The sequence below is a fragment of the Siniperca chuatsi genome, linkage group LG4 (genome assembly GCF_020085105.1).
Source record: "Siniperca chuatsi isolate FFG_IHB_CAS linkage group LG4, ASM2008510v1, whole genome shotgun sequence".
Lineage (NCBI taxonomy): Eukaryota > Metazoa > Chordata > Actinopteri > Centrarchiformes > Sinipercidae > Siniperca > Siniperca chuatsi.
In genome coordinates this window covers 25,492,508-25,510,501 of record NC_058045.1, presented here as the reverse complement: position 1 = coordinate 25,510,501, position 17,994 = coordinate 25,492,508, and the positions used below count along the sequence as shown (strand labels likewise).

Here is a 17,994-nt window from a genome sequence, read left to right as displayed (position 1 = left end):
TGTGAATCTGTGGCTTCTGTTGCATCTTAAATGGGAGAGATGAAACACATTTTTCTGTAATCTGTATTTATGATTTGGCTAAAAGATTTACATAAAAATGTAGCTTAGTGCAACTTCAAAAACACTCTCAAAATCATGGTTACTGTATTAATAAAAATAATTTATAATATCCTGATGGCAGAGTCGTAAACTGGACACCTGTGAGTTAAGCGACCCCAGCATCTCAGCGGAAGTTGCAGAGAAGATGGCCAAGTTTCATGGAATGAGGATGCCCTTCAACAAGGAACCCAAGTGGCTGTTTGGAACCATGGACAAGTAAGTCTAAGCCCTATCCCTTCCTGACCTGTTATATCCTGCCCCGTTCTGTCTGTTATATGGCTAATACCTATTCACCACCTAAGTCTACATGAAAAGAGGTTTCAAATAAGACGGAGACGGAGATGAGACACTAAGCAGATTTGAAACAAGTCAGTAACTCAAGTTTTTGAATCCTAAGATAGCAAGATGGGTCACTGGTTGCTTATCGAAAAGTATGAGGTGGCAGGTGGCTTATCATAATGCACTTCCGTTTGAATTGCTTTTAAGTTTATTTGTTGGGTGTTTACAAGGTTTATATTGCACAATGTTTGTCAACGTGTGGTGATAAAGTCCATTGTCCTGCTCCACTGATCTTCTGTGAAGGTACATGGTACAAATACCGGTTTATCACTTCCCGGATTATATTACAAACATTACTCGGTTGTCCTGATGTGTAACAGATGTAGTAAATTTCCATGTCAGAAAAGAATGAGGATTCAGAGATCAGAAACATAAAATGCTGTATTAGTTTATCTGGAATTTTGCTGGAATTTACCGATGATTTTGTTTGACAAAACTTACAAAAGATGATTAGATGAAAGCAGAATTCCCTATAATCTGGACTGTGTAATATTATGTCTAGTAAAGCTGTTTTAACTATTAAATAGGTGACACTGACATTTTCTTTTAGACCTGTTAGAGAACTGGAACAGAAGCCAAACCTTTGTAGCCAAAAACAAATCAGCTGATTCAAGCACAGATGCTAGAGTCCTTCATCTCTATCTGATGATTTGACCTTGAAGTTTAGTAGGCCAACAGCAAGGTGACCCAGGCTGTCGAATGATTGTATCTGCATTCATTTTGAAAGAGAGGTTTTTCAGTTTCATGACCAAAAAGATTTTTCTTCCAGGTATATCTGTTCCACTGATAAAACATAGCATGTCATCAGTTAGATACATTTTTCTAACTATGTAACTGACATAATGTAACTTTTTGAAAGAAAGAAAGATAAGCCTTTTTAAAAACAAAATACTTCAAATAGCAGGTGTCGCTTTTTGTCATCAATAATCCTTTTGGCTTCTTCACTTAGTTTAGCAACAATCCACCCAGCTTAGTTTATCTCGTTGTATGCTAAACGTCGTTGAATAGCAACCATTGTGGCCACAAGTGACAGGATATAGGTAGATGATGTGTGTGGTGTGTGCATGTGTTGTGTTTGTTGAAGTTTAGCCTCCACACAGAGCCTAATTTATATCGAGGTTCCTGAATGCTGCCAGTTGTCCCTCAGATGACTTTAGTGAATTACTCCTCGTCATGTCTTAGACATCACGGTAGAGTTAGTATGAACTGCTTTTATACAAGTCACACTTGTAGCTACATGGTCATACCTTTGTGTTGTTATCATAAAAAAAGATATGATGTGATAATGATGATTCAACTAAAGCTATTACTGTTGACTCATTTGTGTTAACCGACAACTCAATCAACCTACTGCAGAAATAGTTAGTATGGATGTTTTCTTTAAGGTAACTGACAAGAAAAGTTAAAACATTCTTTGAAAAATACGAGTTCTTGAGAAAACGAGAGTACAGATCTGAATAATATTTCTGAGCTTCTGACCACTGCATCGGACAAACAACACGAAGAAGATATGTACATCCACTCACAAATGTTTTGTGTCAATAGTGGCAGTGAGGTCTTCATAACCTCTGATTGTCATTCATTGATTGTCAAGATGTGACGTCATGCTTATCATTGAGTCATCATTCACATGATCCTGACTTCACTGTGTGTCACTTTGCTTTATCGGACACAAATTTCTTTGAGGGAAAGGGTAGACTAACTAAATGTGTTTGTAACATTCTCACCAGGTACTTGAGCCAAGTCATGAGGCTGAACTTCACCAGAGAGTCCCACCTGCGCCGCTTCAACCGCCTGCTCGGCTACAACCTGCCACAGGAGATGGATATGCTCAAGTATGTTCCTGCATGCGCACACACACTCACACACTCACACCAGTACAGTACAGAGTGGATAACACACGACACATGAATGGAAAGTTTCCAAACTTGGTGTTACGCAACAGTAGGCCTGTCACGATAGAGGCCAGCAAAAATGATCGAGGTTATGTCGACATATTGTGCGATATTGCTCGATGTGTTTACATGCGTGTTTATTTGGATAAGAAGGGCACCAACATTTTAGCCAACATGATGCCAGAATAAACAGCAGGGTTTTCCCTACACAGAGATTTTATTTTTTCATAGCACATAAGTTGAATATAACAGAAAAAAACTATGCTGAGTCTGAGACATGTTTTGCTGTCATTTCTGGTTGCGCTGCTTCTGTCCTTTTGTTGTCGGCTCTCTGTGTCAAGCCTATGCAACAGAATGTACAGAATGAGTAGGAATATGTGAATGTTAACCAAACAGCCAGGTAAAGGGGTCAAACCACTTGTTTGTTCAAGCTGCTCTTCACGTTGTAAGCCATTAATCAAAAGGAACCATCTGTTATCTCTAAAGAACTTTTGCTTGCATTCCTAGGAACGTTTCTACCTGGGAATACCTAGTATTTGCAAATGTTTTAATAAGTTAAATAATGAAGTGAAACAGAGATGAAACTTCCTTGGTAATATCCAGAATATTTGGCTTCCTAATAATGTTTAGGGATCATTATGGTCAGTATATGAAGATGCACACAGTTTATCTTGAACTCTTTAAAGCCTGCTGATTGATCATCCTCTGACTTCTGACTTTTTTGTGCATGTTCAGGTCCCTGCTGGAGTCCACACACTCTCCAGTAGTGTTCTGCCACAACGACTGTCAAGAAGGTAAAACATATAGATGCCAATGGCCCCTATATGCTATACATTTGCTTTTCTCTTTCATAAAAAATAACGTGTGTGTTGCCTTCAGGAAACGTCCTGCTGTTGAAGGGCCGCCAGAGTTCAGACAAACAGAAGCTGATGCTCATTGACTTTGAGTACAGCAGCTACAATTACAGGTAAGAAAGTACTGTAACGCAGATTTCAATCAATTGATCCAACTCACAAGTATTGTGTGTGTATCCAAAGCCTGATATATCTTATTCCTCTGTGCCATAGACCTCCTTTGTTGTCCAAAAACTACTTAGAACATATCAACACTGTTGCACTGGGTGACATGTTCCTTTATTACAGTGAACATGGGCACTGTAGTTCATTTTGAGTCAGTCCCAAATACAGCATCCTGCTGCTGGAAATTCTCATTAGTGCTCACAAGTATTTAATGTGTATTAATCCACAGCTGAAAGTAGTTCCCAACAAACTATTTACTCCTGTTTGATTGCTAAAAACTACAGTACCCAGGTGTTTTAGTAAATTACTTAGCATGTAATTAAAAAAAAAAATATATATATATATATATATATATATATATATATATATATATATTACAACCTGTTTTGTATGTCTTCAGTAGGAATGAATGGGCGATTGGGAAGTATGGAGACTTATTAACACACTCTTGGGTTTTGTCCTGTCATGGGATTTGTTGAAATTCACATAAATATAGAGTATTGCCTGCTATTTTCTTTAAGTCTTAGCTCTTAAAAACATCACAGGGACATTTCTGACAGATTTTTAAGCTAAATTGTTCTTTTTACGCTTAGCATACCATCCCATTACATACTCTGTTGGCATATTTGTACCACTAAGATTTATTTGCCAATGCTGGAAACTTGCAATCAGCCTTGTATTGCTACTTTGGGGTTTAATGTATGTAAAGCACTTTGTAAACATTGTTTTTAAAAAAAGTGCTATACAAATAAAGTAGTTATTATTATTATTATTATTATTATTATTATTATTACAAAAACAGGTATTTCTCTATACGCCCTCTGAGCCCAATCGGTTTAATAGTGTGACAATAGTGTCTTTAGTGTCTGCAAGTTATTTGTCATCTCTGCCATGTGTTCTGGGTGAAAAACAAATGAAAAGTTACTTTAAGAAGCAGTAAGTATTCAAGTAAACTGATGGTGGTCACCAGAACTCAGAGAGCAAGCAGCTAAAGGGAAATTGGAAAATGTTTATCTTGTGCTGTAAAATATATATATGGCCTCCACATGATCACATAGAGAAGTGAAACTAGTAGACAAAAGGAAGGAAGCCAGTCTGGGTGTTTTTCCCCAAAGGCGTCGTTTTGTCCCTGGGCTCTTGCAGAAAATACACTATATGATGTTGTCAGACAAACTGAATTGTAAGACTCAATTTTCATGCAGTTCGTCAGTAAATAGAAGGGATATTTTTAGTGCTGTTGGTATTTCCCTTTTAGTTTGCATGACAAAAAATCTCTTGGATCCCTTAGATTTCAGCTTCTATCTGCAACCTGAAAGGTCTAGCTCTAACATGCCCCTACACCTTTATTATGGAACCCTAAAGTGTTTCCTTTTTGTGCAGAAACAACCAGCAAGGAGACTGAACATTATTTATTTATTCATTTATTTAAGCATTTTATTATATAATATATTTATTAAGCAATAAATTCTATAATTATTTATTCATTCATTTATTTAATAATTTTATTATATAATTATATATTTACTAAGCATTAAATTATAGAATTATTTATTTATTCATTCATTTTATATAATCATATGTATTTGTATTATTATTATTATATTATTTTGTTTTGGCCCTTAAAACACTCCATATATGCAGCTTTGTTAAGCTAAATAAATAAAAAGAGATGTTAGTTTCTGTGTTTCTCTGGCTAACAGGAGCTTGCTAGCTTAAGAGGCAGGGGCTGTTAAACGAAAATAAAAATTATAAAATAAATTTCATAATGAGTTGAGTTTTAATCATTTCTTAAATTATTGTATCGATTATTGTTTCATTCATATATATTTTACACACTTTATTAAGGTGATTAGTTATTTCATAATTACTTATTTATGTATTTAATATTGAACAATTTGGGGCTCCATACTCTGAGTAAGTTTAATGGTTTAATCAAAAAAAAGAAAAAAGTAGTGTCTGATCCAAGCGCTCTGTCCAGACTGACAGGCATTGCGGATAAATCTCCCTCAGCTGCAACTTCTGCGTCACTGTCCCTCATCCCTCATAACCTTGGCTCTGCAGTTGAAAGAGATGGGTGGAGGGTGGAGGGGAGAGAGGCTGAAATTTGAAAGAGAGAGTGAGAGACAGAGTAATCCAGATATTGAGCCAGAAAAATAGCAAAATCTAAGGGTAAACGAAAGGAGAAAAGAATGCAGCCTGGCTTGTATCTGGTCCATCAACATTTCTTTCTAGCAGTCATCATTCAGGGCCACCTCCATCTGTTAAAATATTCACTGCAGCTGAGAATTTGGCAGGCCAACGAGGACACACAGGATGGAGGCAATGGAAAGACCTTATCCAGGCCTGTCAATGTTACTAATGGAGATGATGGTGCGGTGGATTTCCACTACAGTTGTTCACAAAGGACTATAAAAAGAAGAATAGAATAAAATCTAATAGAATAATGATTGTGCATCTGAAGGAGTGCTTATTTTCAGCAACTCTGAGTGACTTCAACACCCAGATGTTTGTGCCTGGGTGTGTGAATTCCTGAGTGGTTCATTTATGGAAAACAGTGTAAAACACATTGGCATTGGTTCACAGTTGATCTCAGACAAAGGTCTCTCTCTTTCTCTTACCCACCCCCCCTGCAGCTCCCTTCAGCATGGCCCCTTTAAGTCTCCTCACATGTTACACAGCAAACATGTGACCCTCTGTACACAAATGACCCACTGCACACCCATACCAAGCATGTGAGCACATGTACCGTCATGTATGTACAAGAACATGCCCACAAATGGACACACACAAACGCACATACTGTGGATTTTTTTCTCATTGACCGACATTAGCTAGATGTGGAAACAGAAGTGGATGAGTCTGGTTTATAGACTCCCTCAGAGCAGTGGGAGGTTTTGTGTTGGAGGCAGTTCCTGGTTCCTGATAACAGCGTGGGAATTAACATGCAAGTGCTACTTTAGGAAAAGACCACATACACCTACCACGTACCACATACACCTTCTGGTTTAAATCACAGATTGAGTAGTTACTCAAAATTTTCAACTAGTTCCTTATAGTGAAAGAAAATAACAGGCTTTTATGAGAGACAGATCTTAATTTCTCATCTCTCCTGCTGTATGAATATATTTTGATCTTAGTTTTTAGTAGGGATAGCAATGTTGGCAGGTCGGTCAGCCACGTTGGTCTAGACCAAGGTTTTGGAGTCTGACACCATGGGCCCCCCTTGGGCAAAATTGAGACAAATTACCTCATGTAGTGTCTTTGCGTCATGACTGCTACGTAATTAGCAACAATTTGGTCCAAATACTGACTTAAGTGTTTAATTAATTATCAAAATTTGATTAATCTCTATCAATTGACAAATAGTTTCAACAAATCTACTCTGCTGCTTTTACATATTGTGTCTAGGGCAGAATGATGTGTAACAATGCGATACAGATATTGCTATTGCAATTTGAGTCAAGATTTTAGTGGGAATGGTAATTTTTGCATTTAATTTTCACTGAAAAATATATAAAAATGATGATGATGTGACTTTTGCTGGGATCTGTACCAAACAACCATGTTCCTTTATGTCTGGAGAATATTTGTAGGCCGGGGCATCTCTGTAGCACCACAATGCTTCATTTATAATGGTATGTTGTTGACACATTTTACCTTTATCAAAAGATTGCAGTTCATGCAATTTGGATATTGCACTTCGCCATATTGTGATTTTAATAATATTTCAATTAATTGTTCAGCCCTAATTGTTTCATAACATTTCACAAAACAGCAGTGTCAGCTGTGTTTACTTACTTTTAACCCATAAAACACAGGGCTTCACTGCAATTCGCTGAACAGCACAAAAGGCTTCAGGGCTGGTTTGTAAAAGTAGTGAGTAAACAAGATCTGATGTTCTCCTGAACAAACAAAACCAAGAAAGATGGAGACACTGCAGGGTTTTAAAGAAACGGTCATAACTAACTAGGTGTGAAAGCCACACACATAAACACACTGGTATGTCTTGAGCTGGCTGACACAATAGCCAGTGTCTTTGCTTGGCTTTTAACATGGGACAGTAAACATACTCACACAGAGTAGGGCAGGGCTAAGTCAAATAAATAATATTCAGATACATCATCATCTCTATAAATAGACTACTTGCCCTTCATGGTCATGAACACAATACAAGACACATTGAGTAATGCAATACAAACCCCAATAGACACCATGAGATGTCAAACAAAGTATTTATTAATGTAAAGGCATCATCCGTCATCGTCTGTAATTGTTTCTCTGTCTCTCTCCATATGTTAACCTTGCAGGGGATTCGATATTGGCAACCATTTCTGCGAATGGATGTACGACTACAACTGTGATGAGTTTCCTTTCTTCAAAGTTAATGTTCAGGCCTACCCTTCAAAGGCCCAGCAGGTGTGTATGATATGTTAATACACTAACGTCTTATTTATTTGGTTTTACTTGTCGACTGCTGACTGGTGCAAACTTGCCATGTCTTTGTACAGCTCCACTTCATTGAAAGCTACCTGCGTGAGTCTGACCAAGGGTTTGATAACCTGAGTGAAGAGGACCAAATGAAAGTGAAGGAGGAGCTGTACGTGGAGGTGAACAGGTGAGCTCAGATGTAGGACACGGTGTAAACTGACATGACATGACAATACAATAGAAAGGTAAAAAAAAAAAAAAAGAAAACAAAGTGACCATGTGTTTTTGAATGTAGGTTCTCCCTGGCATCCCACTTCTTTTGGGGCTTGTGGTCCATCATCCAGGCCCGGCTCTCCACCATTAAGTTTGGATACCTGGTAAGTAAAAGTTTTATTACTTTTATGCTTGTTTTTTCTTTTACACTTTAAATGTCTGTAATGTATGAAGGAGAAAATAAAGTATTTACTGTACTCGGTAAGCTTTGGTAGTTAAACAGAGTGAATAAGGCATAAGCAGCATTGTCCTGTGGGGTGATGCAGTGTCAAGAACAATTCAAAGGAGGTCAGGTCATGTCAGCCTGACAAGATATCAAAACAAAACTGGTAAAGGAGAGTATACAGTAAATAGAAAAAACAATAAGAAAACTATATACAATACAATACCTTAGGTCATTGTACATAAATGTGCAGTAATATAGTATATGTGCAAACTTCCCAGTACTGATGTTGGATGGTTTTATAGGAGGTTTAGCCATGAATGTACTGAAACACAGCATGCTGGAAATATTGAGTAACACCTCAATTAATGTGCATTGTATGGTATTATAACCCGATCATAGGATGAATACAGGCAAAAATAAACTCATACTTTCCATAAAGTAACCTATGTCTGCATTCTTAATTAATATAATGCTCTGATTAAATTTGAATGCACTCATTATGCTGTATACGCACCACTACAAGTAAACAAACCCTGCTGGAAATTGTTTTGCATACTGTTACTTCTAAATAGCCACAGCCTTTAGTTACCTCAACTGCACTTTTCCTGTTTTATAAATATATTTCATTGTATTTTAATAAGAAGCATCTCTCTTGATGCTGCCGTTAATACAAACACAACACTTCCCATGTTTACCTGTTGTCTTGATAAATTCAGGATAATCTACATTTCCATGACATTTTTATCCTCTTAAACTTTCAGTGCAAACTCCTACTGTGCAGACAAACATTGGTTAAACCACAAAACTTAAAATTTTAGTACAAATATGTAAGGCTCCTTTTTGGGGAAATTTGCAAAAACTAATGCACAATCTAGAATATTTCCATTTGATGGAATGATGCAGCAGTAAAAAAAACATGTAGTCTTGGGTTTGAATATTGACTTGGTATAAACATCATACAGCAAGTCGGTATAGATTGTATGTGATAATGTCAGACAGTGTACAACAAGATGATTTTTTAAACTGGATGTGAAGGGGTTAAACAACAACAGTCATGCTTCTCTGACTTTAAGGTTTTCATTCACTCATTTTTTCCAATTGCTTCCACTTTGTCATTTTTTTGATTTCTGTTAAGCTTCTAAGTAAATGAAACTCAACACTTCCTGCACTGATGTTTCACATTAAAAGCCTTCCCGTGGCTCATAGGGCATATCCCTTCCTTTCCTGGTAGGCTGTTACTGTGAAACATCTGCAGGAAGTCCAGTTTCATCTACGGTAGCTTAACAGTGATTTAAAAAGGCGGCAAAGTGGGAGCAACTGGAAATAATTTGTGATCTTTAAAAAAAAAACTTGAAGCAACAAAGTGATGTGACTCTGTTGTACTGATGAAATGAGTGGTATGGAAATGTACATTAATCTGAATTCATCATGTGAATTATTAGAGTATATATAATTCCACAACCCTCAATGTTTTATTTGAGAATTTGATGATATTCAGAATTGTGCTTGTGTGAGTATGTATACTGTATATACAGAATTTGTGTATATATATATATATTAATGTAATGTAACTTGGCTGTGTTGTAGGAGTACGCCCTGGCCAGATTTGATGCCTACTTCCAGCAGAAGAAGATCTGGGCTGTCTAATGGAGTGAAATGATTGGATGGATTGACAACACGTTCAGCCAAAGGCAGGAGGAGGACATATAGGCTGATGAAGATTCCACGATCCGCGCTTTACTTACACTCCTTGCAGTTGTAGAAGATTTGCTGGCTACTGTTGGTGTTGTGTTGGCCAAAGCCAAAACTTTATCTCATGGCTAGGTGCTTAAAGTACACAATCCATTGCAGCTCAAAGTTTACACTGCATAACTCCCTGAGCCAAAAAAAAGAAAAAACATTGACTTGTACTAACATTCATCACTGGTCAGAACTGCTCTCTGCTTCTTCCTTGTTTGAACCATATCACTAACACGAGGCAGGAGAGAGGTGGATTTTGGTTACAGCTAGATTGGAAATGTTAACATTGCATCAATGTATATGTATTGATCATTCCCTTATGGAAATGCTCTGTTGGAAAGAACCAAAATGTGAACTACTCTTAGTAGATTCCTGCTTACTGAAGCAGCCAGTTGCTAACTATGTATATTATATATAGATCTCAATGTGCCAGTAACCTGGCCCTAACTGATGGGCCGACTTGTTGGCTGGTGAAATCATGACTTGATCTTCAGGTCAGATTGATGTCTACACCTCTAGATATTACACATTTGCTGTTTGTTTGATTTTCTTTTTTAAATGGTTATATTTGACTTTTTTTTCCAGGCCAGGGCAAATACAGTTATGTTGCATTTTAAGTAATGTGAATAGTTGAGGTTCCTTTTTCTGGGTGGCTGGTTAAACTCCACCAAGTCAAAATCGAAGTCATCAAACTTCAGGTAGTTCCATTATAATTAGGTCTGGTTCTTTGTGACTTCCTAACTAATAATGCAGTTACACTGATGAGCTGTGAATTTGCTCAACCTGTTTTTTTACTGACAGATGTTCGGTGGGTTTATGGTATTATTATGGATCACTGTGACAAGTAGATCCACATCTTGTTGTGTAGTTTATGCATTGGGTATTAACATCTGCATTGTCTGATTTAGCCAAAAAGACATTCCAGCCATGCTCTAAAAACCTGGGGAATTGTTGCTCTCTATTGGACACTAGGGAGCTAACTGACCATCTTGTTGTTTTTTTACTTTTATATATTATCACTGCATTGAAGAAAGCATCACACAGTACACATGGCAATGGTTCCATATTGTGGTAATGGATTCTTTGGTGATGTCACTGGTTTTTTGGTGCAAGTGCCTACTGCCAAGTTGCCTCATCATACTGCACAGCTGAATTTTGCATAGATTACTTATTTAATTAAATTGTAGCTGGACAGCTGTACAGTAATTTTGATAAAGGGGTATTTAGTAAAATATGGCTTGAACAAGACCTTTCTGCTACTGAGAGCTGAGTCATTGGTGTTAATCACCTTGTCAAACCCACACACACACTGGCCACATATTATGGCCATTGTCTGCTCTAGCGTGGTGAAAGTCTTACTTAATGCACTTTTAACAAAGGAATTCAGCACTGGAACAGTGAAGCACTGTGCCCTGTGTGCATCAGGCTTACCTCATAGGTTCAGCTTTTAGGCTTTCTGCTATGCAGTGGGATAATTGTTTAAAATAAGAGATGGTCAGAGTGATTACTATGACTAATTTGTCCTGCTGTCTCTCATCCAAACATCCTGAGACATGCTCAATTCTACCTCACTCCATCAAGTCATTGTAAGTGCACCAAACACTCAAGAACTATGCTATTGTACACAGAGACACATATTCGTCATATGCTGCCAAGACAGCCTTCACTTTAAATGAGACCTGGATATTTAAACTTTTTGTTTATTTTCACCCCTCTCATTTTGGTCAAAAGTTTGTTGGCATGATTAGCATTCCTCCTTCCACTCTAATTGATACAAGTGACCACAAGCTAGCTTTTCAGCTCACCGCTAGTGTAGCGGTGCCTATTAGACTTGCTATAACAATTACAGCAAAGCTTTCCATACTAGAAATCATTTTCAATTTTTTTTTTCCCCCCCATCATGTTTGCCATATTGGAAGGGTGCAGTACCCAGTGAAGAACAGACTAAACTTAACCTTTCGCTAAGCCCAACCCCTCATTTAGTGTTGCTACCCCTTTCAAGCTTTTCATTTATTTTTTTTGTATTTTTTTTTTAAACAATGGGTCCTTAATGTCAGACAGTGGTAGATGATGGTAATGACAACTGTCACTAGCAGATTTTATCAGCTGTGGCTAGCTAGTTAAGCTAACGTAAGCGCCATGAGTTCTTTGAAAATGATGTCTCCGGCTGTCTTTTTAATGTTTCCAATTAACTTGTTTAATACAAGAACTCCTGAAAAAAGGGGTCTTAAATATGCACTTGATGACTACATACATGATATCACCATACTACATACATGATATGAATCTAAAGCCAAATACCCCAGGCAAAAAGTCAGCATCTTCACAAGTTAATGATCCATGTATAAGAAGAAATAAATGAGCAGCATTGTTATTGTATTGCAGAGTTGAGCCAGTTAGTCCTAGTATTGTAAGTATGATAGTATGAAGTAAAAATATAAGATAAGTTTTTCTTTCTAACATTAATTTGTTTGGCTGCTTATCTTATATATTTGTTCGTATTTTCAAACAGTATAACTTTTAATGTTAAGAAAGAAAATGATGATGTGTTTGGCAAATGCAACGCTTCATTTGGTAATGGGACATGGAGTTGGGAGTGTTGCTTCCCCAAATCCAACAAGAGCAGGACAGAGCCGCTAACGCAAAACTCTGATAGCATCCAAGATCAGCTTCCGAACAGTGGGGAAATACTACACAGTTGATGTGCTAGTTGTGAAGTATTCTTTTTTTATGTAACCCCACAAGCTAATGTATTTAGCTAATGATATGCTCTATTGCCTTGGAAGTAAGGCTTCGTTACCAGTGTAAGTTAGGTAGTAAGCTAGTTAGCTGGACATGCTAACAATTGCTGTTTAGACAGTGACACTGTTTAATGCATTCCTAACACTTTTGCTCTTGTATTTCTGGTTTTGAAAAGACTAAAAGAAAAAAATGTTTTTTTAAATGCTGAGTATCACTCTTAGTACAACCTCATGCAGAATATGTGGAGAAATCCAAAGCTCGACGGGCCTGCTATGCCGAGTTACAATACTGCTTGGAAACACTTTATTTGATCCTTGTTTGCCACAAAATGTATAATTCATAGTTACTGTGGAAAGATACATGAAGAAATGTAGCTTAAAAACACACCTTTAACTGTACTGTGTGACTGTGCTGCTACAAATGAAAGCTGTGCAGCCACCATAAAGGCTGATGTGCATTTCCATGTTCATTCCTGTTAAGCTGTAGCTGATTTATACATCCCTGTTTACCTGTGAGCTAAGTCGAAGCCACCAAATTGAATATGTGACTATTGTGAAGTGTACAGAAGGTATTACCTCATACTTCTTGTGAGAATAGCTACACAGTGATATACAGTGAACACATAGCTGAACTGGATCATAAAACTAAACTGACCCCTACACCAGTCACCTGATACTGGAACCATCCAGAGGTGTTTGAATGTCTACTGTGGCACTTTTGATCTGAGGACCCGAGAAAGAAAAACAATGTATGTACTTGTGTATTTTCATGTTTAAACATTTGCATGTTGTTGAACTGTGACTCTAAGTTGTTGAAATGTTAGTTTTATTTTACATGAAAGTGAATTTCATTGTTATATTTCCTTTGGAATGTGCTTAATGTATAGTTTTAAATTTATTTTGAGATACAATGGGACTAGGGATGCACCAGCATAATGTGCAGTGGATTATACTGAATAAAATTTAAAAGGTTACTGGTACATCCTTCCTGAGGCAGTAGTATTTACTTTAGCACATATTCTTTCTTTCAATACCATTCAGTGGCTCTTCTACCTAACCTGAATTTGTATTAATTTTGTCTTTCATTTTTGAAATGCATCATTTGCCCTGACCTTTCACTACATGCTTTTTCTATCTCAATTCTTATGTCCTTTTCCATGATTTTTTTATATTTGTTATAGAAAAAATGGACACCGGGATCTGTAACTACAGTACATTCCATAATTATTTCACCTTCAGTATCATGTACACTAAACACTAAAATTTTGATTTAATTGGTTCTTCCAATAAAATTGTAATTTGTTCCCAGTAGTGAACTAACAAACACCCTCACATCTGTTTATACTTGTAATTTCATGTTTGTAATAATCACTAACTAAAATATAGAGGGTCATGCTAAAATCCAAATTATCCAAATATAAAGAATGACAAACTTATCATTCTTGATACTGTACATTGTGTTAATGTAATTCACTTATTTTTTTTGTTAAAAAACACATTGTGCTCTGTGATAGCACCCACAACTACACTATCATGTGACTCACAGTGATAATATTTGCTATCTATGCAGCTACACTGAATGTATATGTACTCATATATACTTTGTAATTGAAAAGGTTTCGAGTGAACTGCTGTAAATTTACTTTTTTGCTTTGCACAAATGAAAATTAAAGAGAAAACAACTGACTGGCCAGTGGTTTCTTTTGTTTGGACATGTATTCATGCTAAATATAGACACCCAGTGAGACAGGTCAAACAAACAAACCATGGTGACTGAGTAAATGGCTGCTTATTTACTTTGAAACTGGTATTCTCACATTCTCTAAGTTTTTCTGTTCAGACATGCATCTCTACAAACTTCCTGCTTAAATGTAGCTGAGAGTTTGCGCTGAGATAAGGACAGCGCTGATGTACACAGCAAGGCAGTCAATACAGATTGTATGTGGAATGCTCATTGAGATAATGGACACTGTGATGAGTGAGACAGTGGAATGCTGCAGTGAGAGCAGCGATGAGTCAGACTTGGCCTGGTGGAGTGAAGCTGCAGCCAACTGCACTATCCATACGCAACGGTCAGATCACCTTAGCCAACGTCACACTGTTGCCAAACAGTATCCTTTCACATTGTTCTGTCTGAGACTTTGCAGAAGCTTTGCAGTTTGACAGCACAGCTTCAGTTTATCAAATTATATATTCTTTTAAATGAGGGTTTGCTGCGTAGACCAAATTTTATTTTTGAAAATCAAGACAATAAACCATCTGTGTGATTCACACTCACAGTCCTGCTTCAGTCCTGTTTTTCTTTTAGATAATTAGAAAATAACACACATCCAGCTGAGCTCATTTGCTAACCAGTGTAAGTTGTGCTCCTTTACTTTTTGTAGTGTCATGGCTCTACGATACTGCCAACAGTAGATCAAATAAAGTGTGTACAACAAAGTAAAAACAGTTTACACGTGTCTGGTTTATATTATGGTGTTTATGGTTTCTCTCTTTAGAGCATTTATCAGTGGTTGGCTTTGCACTTTGCCCAATGAGGATATTCACAAATCAAATAACCATGATACACTGTTGCTTCACAGCACTTCAAAATTAATTAAGATAAAATATTTATTAGCTCCATAGTGCAGCCACGTCTGACAATGATTCATAGATTGTAAGGTGCTAAAGTCAGAAAATCAAATCAGGACAAAGGGGAATAAACCTGGATCAAGGGTGGGCACTCAGCAACCACCACAGCTGACTGTGGTGGGCTGAGACACCTGTTATTCAAGAAAACATTATTCCAAAACATATTTCTCCTTAAGTCAACATCTACCTAATAGAGCAACTACAACCCGGGAAAAACGGGAGTGTTGCCAGGTATGCTCATATGTTAACTACAACTACTTGATAAGCTGGTGATATGGTGGTTGCTGTTTGTCAGCTTGTTTTGATGTTTTTCTGCCCCCTAGTGGCCAAAAAGTGCAGCTTTAACTAAATGACTACATTCCCAATCTACAAAAACACATTTAAGTGTAAAGTACACCCTGGTTTTCACTTGAGCAGTGGTTTTAAAATGTAAAACCTGACATTATAAAATGTGTGTGGAAGGTTCAAGTTGCTGTAGTAATCAGAGTAAGTGGTATACATAAGAGCAAGCCAAGAAATATTGGATTAATGGAATGGATTGCATAACACTTCAGTATGATATAGGGTTGGTGCTTTCTTCAACAGTATCTTTACATAAATGTGGTCACATTCAGGCAAAAAGAGAGTGTTCTGCGGCAGCCAGGCTATTGAGAAATGTCAAGCTACCTCACCCTAAACAATGAACTTAGATTTTTGTATGGAAAATGTCAGTGAGCATAGTTCACCCCCCCACCCCTTTTGTTCTCCAAAGATTCCTGTTGCTGTTGACAATAAAGTAGAAAGGGTAGTGAGATAAAGGTAAGCGGGACAAGAAGAGGCAAAGGTAAGAAGTAAAACTGAGGGAAGGAGGGTGACTGCATGTGTGTTTGGGACTGAAAGGATTGCAAACTCACAGCAAGCAGAGACTGGGGGAAGGGACAGAGATCATTGAACACTGCTTGGAGGGCTGGAAAATTTCTTTCTGTGTGTGTGTTTGTGTGTCAGCTCCCTTCCATTTGTTAGCAAATCCATGAGAAAGACAGAAAAGTCGGTCGTGGTCAGTAAATTTGCCATCACACTGGAAGTTTATACAGTAAAAGCGTTGAGGAAGTTCTATGTTGGGACCCATGTAAACAATGTATATATATAACAATATATATATATCACAGAGTCACGCTGAGGCCTTGGTTCCCACTGCTGACACAGAGACAGACAGGGTGGCAAGAATGCAGTGTAGAGGAATGTTAACAGAGAGACAAAGAGTAGTGGGGAGGCTAAAGAGTTGGCATGGTAAACTGGGGGTTTTTGCCCAGCCAAGTTGCTTGTTTACATCTATGTGACCCGCCTGCAGTCGTGCTTTTGGTAAATAAGATACAGACTGTATTAGTCATACTGGTAGTACTTTACATTACAGCTCGGTAAAAAACATAGTAGTAGTGTGCTAATAGTTTAATAATAAAGAGGCAAAACTATTTAGTAATATTATAGTAATAATTTGGTAATATTTGAGCCCATTCACAGCCCATCCTCATCTACTCACATCTTTCTTTACTTTTCCTCCCTGTTTGTTATAAGAGTAGCGTGGCTCCTTTAAGGAACAGGGCAGTGCGTAGTGAGTGTGTGATGGTGACTGCACTCAGAGGAGACAGGTGTTGACGATCAGAGCAGAGGGACAGGTTAGCAGTGATGTTGTCTAGTGGCAGTAAATGTACAGTGTAGGTCACAGTTTGCCCATGAATAAACACTGCAGCTCCTCAATACCCAAGATGTTTTGTGTATAGTGTTTTTGATCATTTTGATAATCACCTCAGTGCATTAGATAACTGTTAGCGATGTTAGCTAGTTACTCAGTGTAGCATCAAGCTATTACCTGGTTATTACTTAGGTTGCTATGGCCTTAAAACATTTTTTTTTTTTTTTTTTACAGTTGGTGCTTGGAAGAGCTGCCAAAAATGAAAGTGACTGATGCAGCTGTCTTGCGAAAGAGAGCAGCTCTTCCAAGCACCGAATAAGGTAATCATTATCACTAAAGGTTGGAGGCAAAGGTAACGTAACTGTAGAGTTGACAGGAAGTAAACAGATGAAAAGTTCGTAAAATGGATATCACACCACATTGTGCAAGTAGTAATATTACTGTGAAATTAAATAGAAACAGGTAGTTTAGCATTTTAGGTTATTACACAGAAACTACCACAAGTGTTTCCAGGTAACAAGTCACAGCATTAGCCATATCATTTGTACAATATTACCTTGAAACAAAAGGGAATGTTTGGAACATAAGGGAGGATGAATTTTCAGCATTATAAAATGGTTATTACCAATTTTGACTTCCAATCATTTTCATGCAATTTTGAAGGTATTATGCTGATAGTAGCCTATAATATTGTGAAAACATCAACCTTTATTTCTTCATAATTATCAGGTTATTACCCCATTAATGTCACCATATTGCTATATTTTAATCCAAATATTGTACTGATATAACCATTTTATTGTTACAAGGTTACCATAATGTCACCAAAATATTACTATAATATTACTAAATAGTTTTGCCTCGTTGCTATCTTTCTCCTCTGTCTCCCCATCATTACCCTTTGTTTTTGGCCCCTTTTTACCCTGTTACATAAATTTCAGTCTAATATTACCCAGATATACCCATTGTTAATAGCAAGCTATTACCTGGT

The 17,994-nt window shown here is 37.3% G+C and overlaps 1 protein-coding gene across 2 annotated transcripts in view; it reads left to right on the top strand.

The window, feature by feature from the left end:
* chka (choline kinase alpha) overlaps positions 1 to 14,386 on the top strand; it is a 29,608-nt gene extending 15,222 nt beyond the window's left edge. For both annotated transcript variants that reach the window (XM_044194306.1, XM_044194305.1), the window contains 8 exons: positions 182 to 315; positions 2,169 to 2,273; positions 3,069 to 3,127; positions 3,213 to 3,300; positions 7,660 to 7,768; positions 7,861 to 7,967; positions 8,076 to 8,157; positions 9,807 to 14,386. In XM_044194306.1, coding sequence (XP_044050241.1) covers positions 182 to 315; positions 2,169 to 2,273; positions 3,069 to 3,127; positions 3,213 to 3,300; positions 7,660 to 7,768; positions 7,861 to 7,967; positions 8,076 to 8,157; positions 9,807 to 9,866 — 744 coding nt within the window. In that variant the 3' untranslated portion in view covers positions 9,867 to 14,386. The remainder of the gene's footprint in view (positions 1 to 181; positions 316 to 2,168; positions 2,274 to 3,068; positions 3,128 to 3,212; positions 3,301 to 7,659; positions 7,769 to 7,860; positions 7,968 to 8,075; positions 8,158 to 9,806) is intronic.
* The last annotated feature ends 3,608 nt before the right edge of the window (positions 14,387 to 17,994 follow it).